The 21,616-nt window shown below is 33.9% G+C and overlaps 1 protein-coding gene across 25 annotated transcripts in view; it reads left to right on the top strand.

The window, feature by feature from the left end:
- Window positions 1-21,616, top strand: part of SSBP2 (single stranded DNA binding protein 2) — a 336,920-nt gene that overhangs the window by 125,730 nt on the left and 189,574 nt on the right. For 22 of the 25 annotated variants that reach the window (XM_063665469.1, XM_063665470.1, XM_063665468.1 and 19 more), the window contains one exon: window positions 5,554-5,638. Coding sequence is in view for 16 of the 25 variants with exons in the window: in XM_054489473.2 (XP_054345448.1) it covers window positions 5,554-5,638 (85 nt within the window). In the remaining 9 variants the exon portion in view is untranslated. Of the gene's footprint in view, window positions 1-5,553; window positions 5,639-16,554; window positions 16,629-17,759; window positions 19,617-21,616 lie in introns of those variants that run through there. The other 3 variants (XM_054489483.2, XM_054489480.2, XM_054489481.2) reach the window with 2 other exon arrangements.

Below are 21,616 nucleotides of genomic sequence, written 5' to 3'. Positions count from 1 at the left end.
TAGTTAGCTCACTAGAATGGTATAATATTTATAATTGGCTTACTGGTTTTTACTCATCTGGTATGTCTTTCCTGTAACAGGCAAGGTATAATAACTATTTGAGTTGGGTTAAACTAAGCATCTTATAAGACAGTGTAGGTGACAACGGGGCTAGAAGGAGGAGGCTGATAAGAGTGAGAAGGGAGAAAAAGTGTTAGCAAGAGAGAAGGTGAAAAACATAGGCCATAGAGAACAAAACTAAAATTCAGCGTGGGAGAAGAGGAAAGGCATGTGGAATACAGAGGAAAATTTGGTGGGGAGAGAGCATTGTAAAAAACTGAGGGAATCTTCATTAAATGTAAAGGACTCAAAAGAAAAATGAGGCAAATGTTACTCAAGTTAATTAGAAAACTTCTTTTTATTTCTCTATACTAGCTATATGAGACTTTTTCTATAATATTTTTAGTACCTTTAAGCTTCTTTTAAAATTACTTTTGCATATGTCATCTCTTTGTCTCTGTATAAAACACTGTAAAATACATAACATTTATTTTCTCTTTTTACATAAATCAGAAAACTGTTTGCCCAAGGTCAAATTTAGAGTTAGAATTCAAGTTCCTGAATTGTAACCAGTGCTCATCTCAGTAACACATATTTCTTAATCACAGAGCTCAATTCAGTGTCCCACTATTAATAAGTCATTAATTACATTTCCCATTTGAGCATTGTGAGTGGCTAATTCCAGGCAGTGTATATAAATGGGACTCAAAAGTTTTCTCTTCTGAGTCATGTCTATATTGAGGCATCCACAGATCCCTGGCAGCTGCATGTAGGGTGAGGGGGTGGTTGCCATAGGATATTCAGGAAATGAGTTGATTCATGGGGTCAAAGGTAGGCTAACAATGTGCTCGCTGTCTTATCTGGGACAGGTATCCATCCCACTCTTATAATAGCTGATGCTGCTCAGACTGCTGGAACTGTAGAAACCTGCCCGTAATCAGAATAAGGAGTCTTGCATTAAGAACTCTTAAAACCACACTCATGTTAGAAGCAAAATAACGTAATAATTAAAAGGCTCAAGCCCAGCTCTGCCACTGTGTGACTTTAGGCAAATTATTTAATCTAATTTAACCTAAGCTTCAGTTCCTTCATCTACAAAGTGGCGATAATAATTAGAAGGATTAGATGTTGAATATGTGATACTTCGTATATGATGCTTGTATAGTACTTACTCAATAATGGTAACTATCTTCATTATATTTTAAAATAGAAATTTATTTCTAATCCAGGAGTATTGTGAGAATTTTATAAAAGTGAAGCAAAATTTAATGCTTTCATTTTTAAAGGTATTAAGTAATGCTAGGGAATAATATTAATACAAGTTATACATATGGGGAAGTTCTAAGATGAAGAACAGGTACATACACATTTCATGTGAAACTGTTTTTGGTCTTATGAATGGATAGGATAGTTTTCTTAAACAGAGATTGTCAGTAACTAACATTCATTGATATATTTTTGGGACAAAGACAAATGACTTCCTTAGTTATTAAGACTTGAGCTTATAACAACGTGGCTTGTTCCTCAGAAAAAATGTTTTCCATGGTGTTTTATTGTATTGTTTTGTTTTGTCTTCTAAAAAATTTTTGTTTTCAGGTAGTCCTAGATCTGGCCAGTGGCATAAGTTGTATAATTATGTTAGCATTCCATCTTCTGGGACACATCTGGCATGTTTATTCACCCTTGTAGACTTCTCTGACAACCATTTTGCTTTCTGTGTTCCCTTGAGATATTAACAAGCTACCTAAGTCATTTCAGCTTACATTCTCAGGAATAGAGGGAGATACAGTGTTGGGTTGAGAATCTTCAACTTGGGAATGCCGTATTTTCTCTTGATTTATGAGGGGAAGATTTTCATAATAAATGATATAAGATCAAAGATTTCAATACTTTGTAAGTTTTGCTTCTCTGTGTTCAGTCTCTGTCTTCATTTGTAAAATATAAAATTTTCACTTGTTTCTGCTTGGGAATAAAGAGACTGTATAAAACTCTAAAGTATTATTCATGATGATGAACCCACTACATTTCAAGGATAATATTTGCTTTCATGTTTAATAATTGTAGGATTAGAGGAACTGAGAAGCTCCTTAGTCACCAGCATCTCAGGTTGTAGAGGGGCAAAGTCTGCATCTTTAGAGGTTCAAAATTTTCTGAGCTTGGCCCTCTTGGAGATAAAGGAACAAGTACAGTGGATCATCGGAATAGCTTACTAAAGTACATCAGTAAAATCCCTTGACCCAAGCACAAATCAAGTATTGCTATGAAACTTACCTAAACTAAAAGTCCTACTTCTTCCTCTAGGAGATAAGTCTACATTTTTGTATACTAATTATCACATTGTCATAATATCAGCCAAAAGCATTTGTTAAAAATATTAGTGAAATTTTTATATATACTATATAACTTCTACATCAAGTTATGTAGCATATATAGGTGAAGTGAGCAATTTTGAGCAAGTGAGCAATTTTGAATTCATCACTAGTTTTGGACCAATAGTCACATTTGTGCCATGGATTACATACCTTTTTATTTTCTTGGGCAATGTATGACAGCATATTATATAGATGTGGTATTTAATGCATATTTGAAATATTACTGGAAGAAAATAGTTTTTAAATTTTTTATTCATGAAGGTTTATAGAAGTCTTCTGGTTTTAGCCTCGTTATTTTCTAACGTGATTTGTCTACTAGCTCACAAAAGCAAGCATGAATTAATTGCAGAATGTGGACTAAAATCATATGTTTTGGTCTTACTACAACCTTTGTTGTTGATGTCATGATATGGCCAATTGTTCTCAAATATTAGGATGTATTATACCAGTTACTATATAGGTTGAGCATCCTTATTCTGAAAACCTGAGATCCAAAATCTAAAACTTTTGAGTGCCAACATGAAACTCAAAGGAAATGCTTATTAGAGCCTTTTAGAATTTGGATTTTCAGATTTGGGATGCTCAATCACTAAGTATAAGTATAATGAAAATATTTCAAAATCAAAAAAAATTTAAATCTGAAGCACTTCTGGTCCCAAGAATTTCAGATAAGGGATACTCAACCTTGTTTTACAAATAGGCAAAATGTGATCGAATTTTCTAAAAATGATAAAATTTTGAAATGTCTTTCCTACCTGTGATTCTTAGAAGGAAGAACATACATATGCTTAATAAAATAGATGGGGCATGTGTTAAAACTTGAATATCATAGCACTAAAACTAAATTTGTATTTAATTTTTAATTAATTTTATCATTTAAATTTCATAACATATCCTAGATTATTATAGACTTAATTATGAAACTCTCCTGATGAGTAGGGCTTTTTTAAAATTGAAGATTTACTGATCTTTAGAATGATAGAATAGACATTGTAAATGTATGGAAAATAATACACACTTGTCCTAGACACTAAAATATGGGACCTACCTAGCACAAGGCTTGCCATGAGACATGTTTTTAAAGGCTCTATTTCTTTGCCTGTGTTAAACAAGATCATGTATAAGCAATACAGGATTCTCAGAAACACCACGTATAAAATTATCCTCTTTTAATCACTTGTTTTATAATCTCTAAGCTTGGTCTTATAAATATTTGACCTTCCACTAAATCCATAAAGGCAAACATAGAAATAGAAGTAGAACAATGTTACTTTTATAAGATAGATATTTAATTTAACTATATATTTAGAAATAATTATTTCTGATGTTTATTTAATAACTCTTAGGGCATACTCCAACAGTAAATCAATACATTATTTTCCCCCAGTCCATTGTGTGAGGTAATCTTTTAAAAGTACTACAATGGAATTATAAAAGTAATGCAATTGGAATACTTTTCAAGAGAGGTCTTCTGTTACTTGAGTGGAAATTAGGGAAATTAGGAAAGAAGAAGAGATATTATATTGTTTGTCATATAATGCTGCATATAATATTCTTCGATTAAATACAGTTTAAAGACTACATTACAAAACTTCGGTTTTAAGATCTTTGAAGTTCTTTAAGAACATTATTGCAATACAGTGTAATGAATAACACACTTGATCCAGGTGAAAAACTTAGCTGTATCCTTGTTTATCTACGGGTCTTATTATTCCCAGTAAGGCTGCAAGGGTTTCAGTTATAACTTTCACTACTTTCACTCTCCTAAAAATATTGAAATTTACTTAAATTATTTTTGTTTTTATTGTTTTCTCTGTATTTACTGCTTATTATAGAAATTGAAAAGGAAATAATGTCGATACGCAGTTTTTCACGTTTTTCCCCGCTGAAGGTAATCTTACTTTACCGAATTAATTATGAACTTAACTTTGCATTGTAAGGCTTACAGAATGTTTTCTCCTAGCTGAGAAGAGAGAGATCAAGACTAAATGAATCTTTGAAGGTTGAAACAAAACGTCTGGCTTCAGTTTACCAAGTTTTGTTGTATCTTCATCGTGTGTGCCCTTACCACAGTGACCTGCCTTAAAAATATATATGCATTTTAAGCTTTCATGCAAACTAATTATAGTGTTGATGATATTATTGATAACATTCTTGTTATATGTCAGACACTGTGCATATATGGTATAAATTTTATCTTCTCAACAACCCCATTTTATAGATGAGGAAATTGTGTTTCTGACCAGTTTAAGCAGCTTGCTCAAGGGCTGTCACAGCTGGTAATCAGCAGGTCTGGCCCTGTCTCAGATATGTCCTGCTCCAGTGCCTGTGCTCTTAACTACTTGTCTTAATCTACCTTCCGCTTTTATAGAGTGGGAAATGTGGAATAAAAAAATAATTCTATTGATAATTATAATTGCCTTTATTTATAGCCAAAACTTTAAAACATTTGCTTTCCTGATTTTTGAATCCTTGCATGTGCTCATTGTTAATTTAGTAGATAGAAGGATGACCAGAGCTGTATGTTTTGTAAGGAGCATAATTTCCCCCCCGCCCCCAGTCTGCTTCACTTCCCACTGTTCTTGAATAGGAGAAAAAAAGAAGTGTTACGATGTATTTTCAAAGTTACTAAACTATTTTGGTAATTGCAGGGAAAAATACCATTATTAAGAAAATACATTTGTTTAAACAATATAATTTAATGGTCAGGGTATTGGCCTATGAGTTGGACAACAAAATTATCTTTAAAAAAATCAATGGACCACTTTATTCCTTAATTATTAAATTAGGATATTATTTACTGTTTCTTTTCTTCATGGGAAAATTGTGAAAAGTATTACAGCTACTCCAATCAAGTGTTTTATATCATGTAAACAGCCAGTTATAAGAATGACAATTTTTTAATTATTGCTATAAAATTTTTTCTTTATAAAAGTCTTATTTAGCATTTCTGAAAGATGGCTAGATGGTAACACTGTTATTGCATGAAGAGCCTTGCTTGCATTTAAGTCTTTCAAATAGATGTCTGTTCTGAAGACAAAACATTTTGTATAAAGAAAAACATGTCTTCTACTTTTGGAATTGTGATTTCTCATATTGGTGTTGTATGATTTTCTTAATGTTACCATGATTACTTTTTTAGTGTATTTTGGGATCTCTACTGTGCAGCTCCAGAGAGACGTGAAACATGTGAACACTCAAGTGAAGCAAAAGCCTTCCATGATTACGTAAGTTAACATATAATTTTACAAAGTTATACTGTCAGGTTTCTTTTTAACCACTGCTCTTAAAAAATACACTGGCTCATCTATTCTTTTGTTTTGGTACTTAAGAAATTGGTTGGTCTCTTTTTTCTTGAAAAGTAGGCTCATAACTTTAAATGTGAAATAGAAAGGGGCATTTGAGTCTTGTTAAAGCTTAGGATAAAGCGTAGGCCTAATTCTAAGCTATTAAAGAAATTTCTTATCTTTAAGGCATGTCTGATTTGTGAAATTTCAGATTTTATGAAAATTAAATATATAGTAATTTATTCTACAAAAACATTCATTATAAGATTTCTGTAAATGATAAATTTCTCCCTTGCACATAAGATTTTTGATTAAATATAGAAATACTCTGTTCTTCTCCTTTTGTAACTTTTGGTTATATATCATAAGGCTAAATATCTTCCCTACTGAATTCACTTCCCCAAATAAAATTTATTGTGGATTAAAGGAAATACCAGACGAGAGTAGAAGATTCTGTGCAAAAATGAAAATGTAATTTTTTTTAATTCTTAAGGAACGGCAGTGGAGTGTCCTTGGCTTGAGCATTTTTTTTAGAAGGACTGCAAATCTGATTTTAGAGAGCTGATAGTATCAGAAAGTAGAACTGTGAAAAGAAAAAAAAAACAGTGAAGATAAGAATGAGAAGATGGTATTATGAAGGGGCTAGGGAAACATGTTTGCAGAACTAACCATAAAAGAGGGACCGATTGAGTTTAAGATGGAGGAAATCCAGTTTCCTTGGTTGGGAGGAAGTGAATTGGGGCTGGAGCCTGAGGAAATAACTGATATTAAGTACCTAAAACTTAACCATAGGGATACTTGTCAAGTTTGTAGAGGCTGGCATCATTCTGTGTAAAATGCCTTAAAAACCAGAACCAGCGCTCAAAAGGGAAAAAAAGACCTTGTTCTTCCAAGGGAAATAATTCAGCCTTAGACTGAAGAGTTAGAAATGGCCAGAAGAATTATACCCTCCAAAATAGCATGAGGAAGAGCATGCAGACTTACGGGAAGTGAAAATCTTGGCTACCTGGCAGGGACTGTGCAATTCTTTAAATGTGTACTAACCTTATTCAAGTGAGAGTGCTTGTGATTACCTCATCTGACATTGATTGTACTCATAAAGCTTGATACGCACTGAACAATAGCTCTTGGGGAACAATCTGAGTGAAAGGGACGCTACTGCAAATAAAAAGTAGAGAAAAAGTAGATGAGGCAGGGCCCAGGACATGGGATTTATCCGAACAACCTCATTTGCCTTTTTTACCCTTGGTTGACAGAAGAAATAAAGCAGAGATCCACCCATGAAGAATATGAGGAATTGGATAGAGTGGGGTACCCCATCTCATCTATTCCTTGTACTAAGAGATGCATGCCTTGATTTGGCCTGTCAGTCACGGGAGATGTTGTCTCCACTAATTTTGACAACTAGATGGCATTAGAGAGTGCCAGTGTTCTATTCTTAAAGGAGATACAATATTTGATAGCCTACATTTTAAGAAATTAATCATATAAATACTTTTCCAAAATTACATTCTGTAAAAAAAAAAAAAAAAAAAAAGTGGCCAACCAATAATTCCCTCCTAGAAATAGTACATTATTTATCCTGATGACATACAAGAGGTTTTGAAATACTGATTTCATCCTCTGTTCAATATGGAACAAAAGCCAAAAAACACCACTGTTTATAAAAGAAAAAAAGTAAATTTAAACTTAAATATAGAGGTGAAAGGAAGCAATCTTAATGTGGTCATTTCAATTGGGTATTTTAAATAGATATTCATGGTACTCTATAGTTGATTTCAAGCTGCACGCTAGTATCTTTAAAAGATTTTTATTAAATCTCAAATTCATTTTCTTTGGTTAAATCAGTATATATCCCTGTAAGAGTGGTTTAATGTATAAAACTTTGTTTCTTTAATATAAATCTGTGACATAATTCAGTACCATATTTTTTTTCTTTCACTAGAATAACAAGAATAACCTTCCTATTTTAAATGAAATTTACCAAACGAATTCAGGTATACCAGTTTTTCCTATCAGCTATAAATAATTGCCTCCCTCTAAAGGGCCTATTTCTGCAAATAAAAATGTCTTTTTGCCTGAAAAAAAAAAGAAAGATGTACCCTACTGTTCAACATGGAGATCTTAAGGGGAAAAGTGAACTAATTTAGCAGCTCTTTCTAAAAGCATTAGATAAATGATCATCGTTGTTGCCATCGTCACTTTCATCATCATCATCATCATCTTGCATTCATAAGACACTTTGAAAATTTCAAAGTATTCACACTTATTAGCTTTAGAAATACACTTAAATAGGTTTTGGAAATGAGCATTAGCCAGAGGTAGGAGTAAAATTCGAGTAGATTTTAAAGGAGGAACAACCCCTTACCGTGTAATTTGGTCCTTGGAAAATATAGTTTAGAAAAAAATCAGTATTTGAATTTTATAATTCATTATGAATATTAGCACATTGTGTCAGATGTTTAATTTAAATATTAGTTTTAAGAGATTTGATTTATTCTTGGATGCTATTTTTATTACATCTTAAAACCAGTTTCTTTTAATGGTAATACATCTCTGATTTGTTTTTTAATTGGAGGTTGGTGAAAAGATAGAGTTTGACCTATATGATTTTATATTACAATTTGATTTTTAAAAATACATTAATTTCTTTTATGGTAATTTTCCTGAATAGGATTTCCTAAATTCTTAATAGTAGATAATTTCTGAAAATGATTAACAAATTTATTTCTAACATGTAAATATAATAGCTTGAAAGACTTGGGGAAGAAAATGGAAAACACGGAAACAATAAGATTTTGGTAAAATTCTAGAATGTTATATTCTGCATTTGAGTTTATTACAGAATTACTTCTATAATGGTAATTAATATGTTTACCTACTGAATTTTAAAATACTTTAATAATTTAAAATAAAGTACTCAAGAAAGTATTCTAAAAAATCCTTTCTTCAGTAGCTGTGTTTTTAGCGTTAAAAATGTTCACTTGCATGTATAAATGTTTAAAATTAGTCATTATTTTATAGTTACTTCTTATCTATAAGATTGAATGAATATTGACAAATAAGCTACTTTTTAAAAGAAATACTGGAGGCATAATGAGGTAAATAATGAATAATTCTGTTAATTTAAAATAGGCCAAAATGTTAAAATGACTATCTTTTGATATTGGGATAATGCATGATTTTTATTTTTGTCTGTATATATTACTGTATTTTCCAAATATCTGCAATTGTTAATTATTTCACATTCAGGAAAGTTACTTTAAAACAGATTAAATTTCACCTTTCAATGAGTTCTAATCACTCTTCTGAGATTGGAAACTAAAAAACTTAATGAAATAAAATTTAAATTTACCATGTTACGTGCACAGGCATTTAGCATTTCTTATGAAAGATATCTGTTGTTTTTTGTATGTGCACATATTGAGAGACATCCATAAACTGAATAGTTGTAATTTTCAGCCATTCTAAAATTTATTTTTAACCATGTTACTGAGGTATGATTGACATACAAAAAGCTGTATATATGTAATATGTAAACTTGATGTGTTTGGAGATTAGTATGCACCCATGAAACCATCATCACAACCAATGCCGTAAACTTATCTGTCACCTCCAAAAGTTCTTCTCCCCTTTTTGCTTTATTTTTTCCCTTTTGTGGTAAGAGTACTTAACATAAGATATACCCTCTTAAGAAATTTTTAAGTACACAATACAGTATTGTTAATCATATGCCCTATGTTGTACAATGGATCTCCAGAATGTATTTATCTTATAAGACTAGAATTTTATATAGATACAGATTTCTGAAATCCATAAAGAAATAAATGAAGAAATGTGGAAAAGAGAGAAACAAAACAGGATGACTTTATTTAAAGTTCATTTTATTGTAAAAATAATATATATTTTTTCAAAGTATGTATTTTAAACATCATAAGCCCCCTTCTCTCACTGAAATATTTTTAAATTATAATCTAGTCTCTGGTAAATGTGAAAAGATGATAATGGAAAGATCTTTATTCCTTACTATTTTCATGCTGATGTTACACTGCCTGTGATTGCTGCCAATAGTATCAAAAAATTTAAAAAACATGATATTCTTTCAAAAATAGCATGCATTTTTAACTTACAATTGGAGATGTAAAATTCATAAAATTTATAACTTAACTATGGGAGATGTAGAAATCATAGGAAATAAGTTAAAGTTTTTTTTAAGTAAAAATGTATCTAAATACCTTAGATTTGTAGAATCATATTTTTATAGCCACTTGTTTACTTTTTACTTTTTATCCAGCTTCATTTAAAATGATTGTATTTTGGCAACTTGGAAAAGTGAATATATCTCTTACTTTTATTCTTTTCCCTTTGATATGAAGGAAAGAAACAAAAAACCGTTAGCAAAACTCATCTTTCACTTACCCAAAGTATACATTTGAATTATTGTGTTTTCTTGTTTTTAATGGGGGTTGACAACTGAGATTAGAGGTTTATATCTTTTTTAAATAAATAAAAGCCTCACAATTTCAAGTACTGTGTCTTTGATGGAATATATACTATGAGATAAGTAATAGTTACTTAGCCAGAAATAAGGGATAGAGCTATAATGATGTGACCCTCTATTTTGTGCTAACAAGAATAGGTTATCTGTTTTTGTTTGTTTGTTTGTTTTTGAGACGGAGTTTCGCTCTTGTTGCCCAGGCTGGAGTGCAATGCTGTGATCTTGGCTCACCACAACCTCCGCCTCCCGGGTTCAACCGATTCTCCTGCCTCAGCCTCCCAAGTAGCTGGGATTACAGGCCTGTGCCACCATGCCCGGCTAATTTTTGTATTTGTAGTAGAGATGGAGTTTCTCCATGTTGACCAGGCTGGTCTGAAACTACTAACCTCAGGTGATCTGCCCGCCTCAGCCTCCCAAAGTGCTGGGATTACAGGTGTGAGCCACCACGCCCGGCCTAGGTTATCTATTTTCAGACTTCATGAAATGTCTATAGATTTTGTTGCATTTATTTTTAGTGTTAATTTCTTTTATTCTACATATACGTCATATGCTTTCCATTGTCTCTTGGGTTTAAAATCACAAATGACTACTCTTATAATACAAGGAATTATTTGCAGCCAGCCACAGTAGATAGTTCTTATCAGTTCCCAAAGATCAGGTGCTTTAAACTCTCTAGAAGGAAAGTCTCAGAATCTCTTGTAAAAGAAGGTACAGATATTTTCAAGGTGGATTTAAAGGTTTTCTTACCAAGTCAAACTTACCTTAAAAATGTATATATTTGTTAATATCTTTTTAAAGAAGACAAGGGCACAACTAGTAACAAATGTAACTATGCTGTAGGGGAGGATTATCCTTGAGGGAAGTGATTTTGGTAGACATAATTTAGGATCATTCTGACACGGGATTTTTCTCAGTCATTTTGCAAGCTGGGGACCTCTGGCTGGTGATGCCATCTCCCCCCCAGTCTTGCTCAGCCATGCTGCCTGCCGCAGGAAGCAGTCCAGCCACTCGGCCCACCTACACACCAGCTCAGTCCGTGGCTGGGCTAGGCATGCCCCAGCCCGACTGTGTTATAGCTTATTCCTGCATTTGGTGGTTCCTGAGTGCTTGTCCCGCATCCAAGAAGAATGACGATACACTAACAATTGAAGGGTGAGAAGGGTGGAGAAGAATTTTGTTGAGCAATGAAACAGTTCTCAGTGGAGAGAGTATGCAAGGGTGGTTGAATACCCGGAATCGGGTGGTTTCTCTCCCAGTGTGGCTGAGCCCAGGGCTTTTATGGTCTCAGAATAGGGGAATGCATTCTGATTGGTTTGTGAGTACGCAAAAAAGGTTAAAACAAAGACACCACTCAAAGGTGGGCACAACAGTGTAAAAAACCAATTAGGGGAGGGTAGGTGTATGTAAAATAGTTGAATGCTGAGGATCAAGCAGAGAAAAATGTGCCAAATGGGAAGACAGATTCTCAATCTAGTCGTGGGTTTGACCTTTAGCTTGGCTTTCAGGCTTTAAACTGTCTTTGGCTTGGAGGTGGGGTTTCATCAGGGATGCACTGTCACTTCTATCATTTGTTTATTAACTTTTGTTGAATACCTATTTATGTACAAATTATTTGGATTGAAGCTATGGGAGGTGCAAAGATTTATAAAAATTTCTCCCTTTAGGGGTTCATAATCTGTTTGGAAAGGTATATGAGCTGTGTACATCAAGAGTTAACTGCTATGAGTGTAATACAGATAATAACCCTATACTATATAGGTTTAAATGCTGCAAATGTGCACTGGCTTTTGAATGATGACTAGGATTTGGATAAGACAAGTGCTGAGGAAGGTATATCAGAGAAACTGGATGAAGTTGGAAAAATATAAGGTATATTTAAGGAACACTAAGCTGAGATGTTTAGAGTAGAAAAATCAAACACAATGTCAGTGCTTAGCTAACAGATGGTAGAATATTAAAACTGCAAGGAGATTGTGAAATTATCCCACTGAAAAGTGGTTTCACGCTGAAGTCCCTGAATTCCTGGAGTATTGTAGAAGGGCCATAGATGGTGCCTAGGAATGAGAGAACACCCAATCATAGAGGTTCTTGGCCTCCTTCTCTTTTAACCAAAGCATTTCAGTTCTCCTCTATCCAAATTCCTTCTATTTTCTCTTTCTAATTAAATTGAATCTCCATATAATCAGTTGCCCATGACACAAATGACTCTTCTTTTTATCCTCTTTATTCTTCTTTACCTCCAACTAGTTATCAAAACTTCCAAATCATTGCCTGAACGCTGTCTTTTCCTCTGTAATCCCACTTCAGATGCCTTAGGTAACGTCTTCATCATTTCCAAAAGCATTACAATAGCTATTTCTGCATCTGACTCAAACCCCCACCCCCATTCTAGAATTCTCAAGGGTTCTTGGTTAACTCTTGAGTAATAATTTTCATTAAAAAATCTTTTATTCATTTACAACATCTCAATCCATTACAGTTCAAAAACTTTTAAAAAGTTTGAAAACTGCTTGTTTTAGTCATTTGAATAGATAAGAAATTTGGTACCTGGAGAAGTTACGGACATGTCATTGTTTAAAGACTGAGTGTGGTTTAACCATGAAAATTTAGGTTTTCCAAATTTTCATTAGTACTTTTCCAACTACACTGGATGAAACTTTTGCTCCGTCTGCCATAGTCATTTTTTAGCATATTCAAAAAATAGCAAATTATATTTTAGGATGATGAATCTGAGGGCATGATGAGGACTGAAGAAAGGCAAGGACTAAAGGCCAACACAGTTAGGAGGCTATTCTAATAGTGTTGATATACGTGGAAAATTCAGCCCCTGAATTAAAATGGTGACTGACAAAATGGAAAATAATGAATGAGAATGAAGAAGAAAAGAGACTGTCTAGTTGTAAGTATTGAGGAAGAGAGAAAAATTAAAAACAATTTGTAATTAATGTGGCTGATGATATGAGACTTGTGATATGCTTAGCAGAAGTCTGAAATTAGGAAGGAAGAACATAGAGAAAGTGGATTAAGGGATAAGAGTGGGTTAAATTAATGAAGTGGTAAAGGTAAAATAAGAATTGAGGCCTGGGGATAGAAAGGTGTGAAAAAGGCTCACATTTAAGGGGTGATAGGAAGGACGAGACTAGCATGAAAACAAGGGAAAATACAACTCAGTGAGAGGTAAATACTTATCGCACTAGGTAGACTGACTTGGATAGCATAACTGTTATGTTCTGTAACCCAGTCCATTTCCCAAAGCTGTTCACTGTTTCAGAATGCTTCCAGCTTGAACTCTGCATCCCAAGGCAACTAATTTGTTTGGTGTGAACATAATATCTTGAGTACCTAAAATATTCAAAAGCTGTTTGTGGTTGTTGAAGCAAGACTTCAGACTCAAACTATGTCAATGGCTGAATGATTTTTATAGGGCACAATTTCATTTTAGAAAGTAGTCAAGTATTGTATAAGGGGGACAACTGGATTCAAATTTAGGAAAAAAAATTAAATGGACTTAAATGATCCATGGCTTCTTCCAGAAGTTTTGGAAGCTTAGATTAATAGGTAGGGAAATCTCTCAACATATTAGCCCTTTCTTCATTGTAGCTATGTTTTAGCAAGCATGTATTGAATTACCAGTTAAGAGCAGTGTAAAAATTCTCATACCTTAGGGAGGTAAGCATATTTAAAGACTGTAAAAATACATCATGTTCAATTTGATAGCCTAGTGGTTTGTACTTAATTGGCACTCAATAAATATTTGATGAAAGAATGGCTGGATAAATGAAAGAATGTACATTCTTCAGGCATACTATTTCTGAATGAGATGCCCCGAATTCTGCGGGAACATTGTACCACTCTTATGTGATTCTTTCAGTATTACTTCTTGCTTTCCTTTGATTATTATCTTGTCCTGTTTATCACCTTAGCTCATCCCTCATTCTCATCATTATCCTATTTTTGCCATCCCTAAGATAGATATGAGAAGGGAAAATAAAGGAAAATATCTTAGAAATGAGGTCATATTATAGTTTTTATTATGGACAAAAGCCCAAATACATAAAGGAAATAGAAAGTCTTCAGATATCACAAAATGACTTCTATCTTCTTTACAATAGTACACCTTAATTCAGTGTGTATATTAGAAACTACGGGGATATTTTCCATATGCAAATCTTATCACAAATCTTATCATAGCCGTAATACACAAGGCTGGCTTTTTACTTTTTGCTCCAGCCTGGAATATCCTTGTGAAACAACATTGGGAGCTTGCTATAAGTTAATTCTGTGGAACCTATTTCATCATAGGCCACCTACCTATATAGCCTTATCTTTTCCAGACCAGGAATATAACCACTGATCTTTTCTTTCTGTTGTCAATTTTTCCTCTCACAGGCCTGTGCCTTTCTTTATGTGTAGGATTCTAACTTCATTCACTACAGAGAAATACAAGAGGTAGAAATAACACTGAGAAGGCTAAAGAGGATTGGGAATCTCAACAAAATTTTATATTTGGAGTATAAATGGAAGCTACCTGTTTTGGTCTCCACATTGACATTCTTATTTATTTATTTATTTAGGAAGTTATGGGGAGAGTCAAGTGGGTGGGGCATTTTAAGTTCCCAAGTCATTGTAAGAATGATTTAGAATATATTCTTGCTTAATTTCTATCTTGTCTGGATGAGCATTCAGACATCTTTGAGTTCAGACCAAGATAGGATTGACCTGGCACCACTGCTAGGTCTGGTAGAACTTGTGGTGTCCTTGGAGCCCTCTTACTTTCTAAATGGTCTCTGTGGGAGGTCACAATGAATGGGAGAGCACTTTCCTAGCTGATCTCAGAGGTTCTCCCAGCTATTCAGCTGCCTTTTACTGCTTAGTTTTCATCAGCTTTTCACTTGCTGGGTCTTTCAGACTAATTCTACCTTTGAGAGAAACTAGGCTTTTGTGTTATTGAATGTTTGGGTTTAGTTTCCTCAGTGCCTGTGAGGTTTTAATAGGAGGTGTTACTTAGGGAACTTTCCTGCTTTTTAATACTAGTTTCCTTCAGTTACTCTTAGCCAGCTCCTAGATTTTCCTGGGTCAAAATTGTGCATCTAGTTGGATGAATTTCTCTTTCTTATCTGAGAGATGCTCATTTCCAGAATAAAATGATTCATGCCTTTCCTCAGGGACCAACCTGTTTGGATCTGTTTCCCAGATACTCTTTGAATCTGTTCTCAACCGTTTTTCCCCCATTTAAATTCTATTAAACAGTAGTCAACCTTAACAATTTCCACCAGTGGGAAAAGTTAGATTTTCTTCTAATATTTCTGCTTCTGCCTCTGAAAGCTCTCCCGTCATTCAGGGGAAAACCAAGCTCTGCCTCTATAGTGAGTACTATCCCAGTGAAATTACGAGGCTGGCTTTCAGTGCTTTGCCTGGTTTGCTTTTCATTCAAACTACTAAGTTAAAATGTTTTTCCCTTCTTTTTTCTTAATTTTTGAAGTGTTAAAGTAATAGCAAGACTAAATTGAAACAAATAAATTATCTCAGAAGATAAAATTTTCCGCTTATTTTAGGAAGTTTATGAAGTGATAATTGTATATAGTAATTCAAACATATGTATAGTTCTTATGGGTTTTTAGCCCCTGTCTGGTGCAAAGGGCAGCAGTTGCTTACCTCACTCATATTGAAAGACTAGAATATTAGTAAAGGGAGATGGGTAGGGAACTAGAGTTGATTTATTTAATTTAGATTGTTAAAGAAATTTAGGACTTTTTAAAGTTGAACTGCAATTCCTGTGTAGCCCTTTAATTTTTTTGTACTGATAATGGAAGTTAATTAGAAATCTAAAGAAGGAATAATTTATCATGTCATTAAATATTTCTAGAAAAAAAGTTTGTGCATATTTTTTCTTGAGTAAAGTATAAGAAGATAGACACTGACTTATTTTACTATAGTGGTGCTGTCAAGAATAAGAGCATAAGAACTCTGTTGAGGGAGTCAATGAACTGAATCAGTTAAAACAGATTTAGAAGGGTAAACAGTAATTCAGTTTAGGGTTTTAATTTTTGTAGTTTAGATATTCTAAGCTAGTAGGGAAAATACTTTTTAATTAAACTGGTCCAAAATATTTAAAAATAAGCAAGAAGTAAATTTTTGTGAAATTTGACATCTTTGGGGAGTTTCAATTAACAAATTTCTCAACTAATATTTTCATTTTCAATGGAAAATACACTATCTTATAACATATTACATGTTCAATAATGTCTAAAATTATCTTATCCCTTAGTGCCTCTAAAACATATGAAACATTTAAGTTTTAAAGAAATTAAGATTTTATTATGTATTATGAATTGAAACACTTAATTTTTAAGGTCTTTGCTGCCGCTTTACCTGGAAGTGACATCGTGGTAGCCTTGTGGCCAAATTGAACTTACTCTGGATATTAAAAATGTAAGCAAGACTGTGCAAGCTGATACATCATATTTATATTTGACAGATAATTAGTTTATACAGTTTAAATTACCATACCTATCTTTTTTTTTTTTTCTCCATGGGGGAATAAAAGATTTTTGTTTGTCTTGGATCAGCTAAAAATTTTTAGAATGCAGAAGGATAAATTGGAAATTGCTCCCTACTAGTCATGTCCAATAATTCTAGAAAGTACCTCACTCCCATTTTCATATTAAAGTTGATTTTCTCATGGGTTTTTCTACCATTACTTTAATGTGGTCAGTACAAAGCACACCACATTTTGGCTAACTTAGTTGATGATGATGTGATAAGACTGAGTGTAAACATTTAAGAATTTCTTTTCAGGTTACATGTCAAGTGATTTGGCAGGAAAAATCTTGTTCTTTTTTGCTATATAAACACAGCATAGGACCATTGTAGAAAAAAAAAAAAAAGAAAATTCATGAAGCCATCACTATAGCTATGCCAGCAGGCATGAAAACCTTTTATCTCATGTAAATGAGATTCCTAAAGAACTTTACAATGATCCACTTCCCCTTAATGCATAGTAAATGTATAATTTTTATTTATGATTTTCTTTATAACATTTTCTTTTCACTTGCCTGTATTTTTCTAAGTAGTCTGCTCCCCTGTTATACTTCTTGGAATGTCAGTAGTACAGAGTTTAATATAACATGTATTTTTTCCCTCAGTGCAAGGTGGTCAATTATTTTCAATGATGGTTTGCATGTATTTTCTTATTAGGCTCAAATTTTGTTTGCGTAAATTGTTTAGAAACACTAAACTATTCAGAAGGACATTCAGAACCTTATTTGTATATGCTCATTGTATTTTTCAAAATTATAGTTTTGAGACCATAGAACTATTTTTTATAAAATTTAACTAGTAAAAACACAATAAGGATTCAGATAATTCATCATAAGAGGTGAACCTAATAACGAATAGTTGTCATAATTTTCTAGTATCTTTTGATAAATGATTTTAGTACATTGTTTTTATGGTATGTATTACTGTCACTTTAGAATAGTTGTCATTAGTTTAAGCCTCAACAGTTTTTACCTTGAGCCTGATCAGTATTTTCATATCCATTGTGACTTTTTACCTTTTCCAAAGATGGTGACAGTACCTGCCGTGCAACATGCTCTTCTGCAATGTGATCATGCCAGTCTATTGAATCTAGGCTGGTCTTAATGACTTGCTTGTAATAGAATGGAGTGGAAGTGATGGTATGTAACTTCTGAGGCTGGGTCAGAAGAAGCCTTGAGGCTTCTTCCCTGGTCTCTTGGAATGCTTTCTGGCTGTGCCTTCTTGGGATGCTCTGTCTTAAAACCATTCACCATTCTGTGGTAAGTCCAGTCTCAAATAAACAGTTTAAGCCTTCCAGTAACGTGAGCCTAGCCTTCTAATCATCTGAGCCTGGGTACTAGCCACCTGAGTGGAGAAACCCCTGGCAGTTTGCGTCTTCACAAATGAGCAGACATTATGGAGTCTGCAGACAGTCATTATTATCTCCGTTCATTGTCCAGAGTCCTAAACTGGAGAACCCATGAGCATAATAAAAGGTTATTTATTTCTACCACTAAGTTTGGGATGGTCTGTTATACAGCAATAGATAATCATAACAGAATTTAATATTGGAAGTGGGGTGTTGCTGTAACAAAACCTAAAGTGCATGGGACCAGCTGGTGGGTGGAAAGACTGTTCATGAAGCTTGGAAGGGACTCATGGAGACTGATGGTGAGGGATTGAAAGACAGTAATGACAGTGTTATTTGATACTGGTGGAAGTAAGAAGATCTCTGTGATCTAGTGGTAGCAAATTTTGTAAAACCATCACCCAGGGTAACATGGAAAATAGAAAATGAACCAGTGGACCACTAATGAAATTATGGATTGGCAAAGGAGATTCCCAGGCAGAATATCTAAAGTGTCAGCTGTTTCTTTCAGCCCTGTCTCATGATATATGGATAGAGAAAACTGAGCTAAAAACGGAATTCTTGTTTTGAAACAAAGGGTTCTCAAGCAAAAAAGGGCCTCAGAACAAAGGTCAAATGCAGACCAGAGTTAGGAAAATGCGGTCTCAGGGCAGAGATGAAACTAAGGTGTAACTATAAAACCTTTGTTAAGTCCTCAAAGATTTGAGGTGGTGCCTCATAGAACCTTTCAGACACACAAAAGGCCATCCAAGTATCTTTAGGTCATGCCTCCTAGTTCCTCTCTGTTAAACAAAAGGGCTTCTAATAATCTTAAGGGCTTTATTCCACAGCAGTCTCACAGGAAGCCCATGGTAGAGAAGGACTTCTGCCTGAATGAGTGGATTTATAAATTGATGCATAGAAACCTATAAAGTTTTAAAAATAATTATATTTATAAATTGATGCATAGAAACCTATAACATTTTTAAAAGAATTATATCAGTCTGGACTAAGAGGGACCAAGACAACACAAATTGAAAAGAGGCTGTTGGATCCCTGAACTTCTGTAGGCAGAAAACAAGCTGAGAAACTCAGTGGCAAACATGGGCTACTTTTTTTATGGAAACGGAAGCATGACTCAGATGGAGGAAACAAGAAGCTAGCAAGCAGGGCCCAGAACACAGAGAGGTACTTTCACTGAGTAGGACTGGGCTCTGATCAAGGTACTGGTTACATGTGTCCTTCTGGATATCAGAATTACTATAAACTGGTAACATTGACATGCTTCCTATCTCCTCCTAGGCACCAGCCACCTTTTTGAAAGGGAGTATCTATTGCAATTATCTTGTCCCTGAATAACTAGGTGTTTTGGATATGTGGGAGGCAGATAATTTGTCTCTTTAGTTCACAGGTCTTCAGATTGAGAGGAATGGTACTTCACGTGCAGTACCCAAGAACTTCATTTGCATCTTAACCTGATTTAGGTGATTAGATCCTGGACTTTGAACTAATGCTGTAATTAGGAAGATGCTTTGGTGATTATGGGGACGGGGGTGAGTATATTTTATATTGGGATGGTTGTGAATTATTGTGGTCACAGAGCAAATTCTGCCGGATTGACATGTTTTATTAAACTTTTTACTTTGAGGTAATTGTAGATTCACATGCAGTTGTAAGAAATAATACAGAGAGATCTCATGTACCTTTTCCCTAGTTCCCCCAATGGTAATATATTGCAAAACTCCAGTATAATAACTGTACCAGGATATTGACCTTGATATAATCTACTGATCTTATTCACATTTTCCCAGTTTTACTTATACTTGTGTATTTATTTAGTTTAAATACTTGTGTGTGTATTTAGTTTTGTGTGATTTTTATCATATATGTAAGTTTATAAATCCACTACCTGAGTCAAGATACAGAACCACAAGGATCCTCCTGTTGCTCTTTTATATTCACAGCCGCCTTACCAACTTGATCCTAACCCCTACCTGATTGATTTTTATTACAGTGTTAGCTCACATTATAAATGTAGATACACTTAGAAAAAATGTAATGTATGTTATATACAGGAATGTGTTATTAAATTGAGTCATGGAAATTACGAACAAAGCCTTCCATTTAGAGATATATAATGGTTGACTTTTCCAAATTGAGAATTTATCTGTTAATAAACAACTAGTATACTGGTAAAAACAAATTAAGCTTACTATTTTTCGCTGCTGTTCAGAATGGTTTAAAGCACTGATATAAGTACTTCATGTCAATTACACTATTGGGTAATAGTGCAATGCCTTTTGCTTTCGTATATAAGAGTATACCCTAAATGATGAAATTTTTATTCTATATTGTTTAGCATATTCAGTCAAAAGTAACCAACTGAAAAGTTATAAGGAAGACATTTCTAAAGGAAAGAATTGCCTTTCTGTATTACTTGAATATTTATTCTACTTTATTATTTTGTTGCTATAGTAAGAAAAATAGGTAAAAATCACTTGCAAGGAATTTAGTGTTTTTCCTTTAGATGGTTTTTATTTTAAAATTTTTGTTATCAAATTATTTCTGGCTTCTCCTTCCCTTTTTTCATTTATCTTAGGTATTCAGTTCTTTACATTTTTTTCCTGTGATTCTGAATTCTTTATCACAATGCCAGAATTATTATGGAACATTAGTATGAATTTTCTTTTCTTTCTTTCTTTTTTTTTTTGAGACAGAGTCTTGCTCTATTGCCCAGGCTAGAGTGCAGTGGTGTGGTCTCAACTCATTGCAACCTCCACCTCCTGGGTTCAAGTGATTCTTCTGCCTCAGCCTCCTGGGTTAGCTGGAACTACAGGCATGCGCCACCACGCCCAATTAATTTTTGTATTTTTAGTAGAGACAGGGTTTCACCATACTGGCCAGGCTGGTCTCGAACTCCTGACCTCATGATCCGCCCGCCTTGGCCTCCCAAAGTGCTGGGATTACAGGCGTGAGCCACCACACCCGGCCTTATTTTCTAACTAAAATGTGTGTAGGATCTTTAGCTTTGTAAAGCTTTAGGTGTTGTATGCATTATTTGTGATCCACAGGTAGAAATATCTAAAAATTATTATTACATATTATTGATGTTATTTCTAGCATTTAATCTACATCTTCTGTTACATTTAACAAGGCAGTTAGACCATCTTAATCACCCTCTTTTAAAAATTTGCTTTTTCTTTAATTAAAAAAATAACATTTATTGGCATTGCCAGGCGCAAGCCTAGGTGTCAAAGAGACAGAAATAAAACAGAGTCCAGACTCTAAGAAGACTCTAATAAGGGAGACAAGACAACAGATAATTACAATAAAATGTGCCCTAACAGAAAAACACAGCATATTGTGGAAACATTTGTTGAGGGTGAATGTTAAATTTAGCCTGCAGAGGTGAAGGAAGGCTTCCAGGAGGAGCTTAGGAGGAGTTCAGAATTTGTTGAGCTTCATGAATGCAGAAAAATTGAGGCCTCATTCCCCTCTGCGTCCACACTACCTGCTATAACGGCCAGAATATAGTGGGCCCTCGATACATATT

Source organism: Pongo pygmaeus, chromosome 4 (assembly GCF_028885625.2).
Source record: "Pongo pygmaeus isolate AG05252 chromosome 4, NHGRI_mPonPyg2-v2.0_pri, whole genome shotgun sequence".
Taxonomy (NCBI): Eukaryota; Metazoa; Chordata; class Mammalia; order Primates; family Hominidae; genus Pongo; species Pongo pygmaeus.
This window is presented reverse-complemented; position numbering and strand designations above follow the sequence as displayed.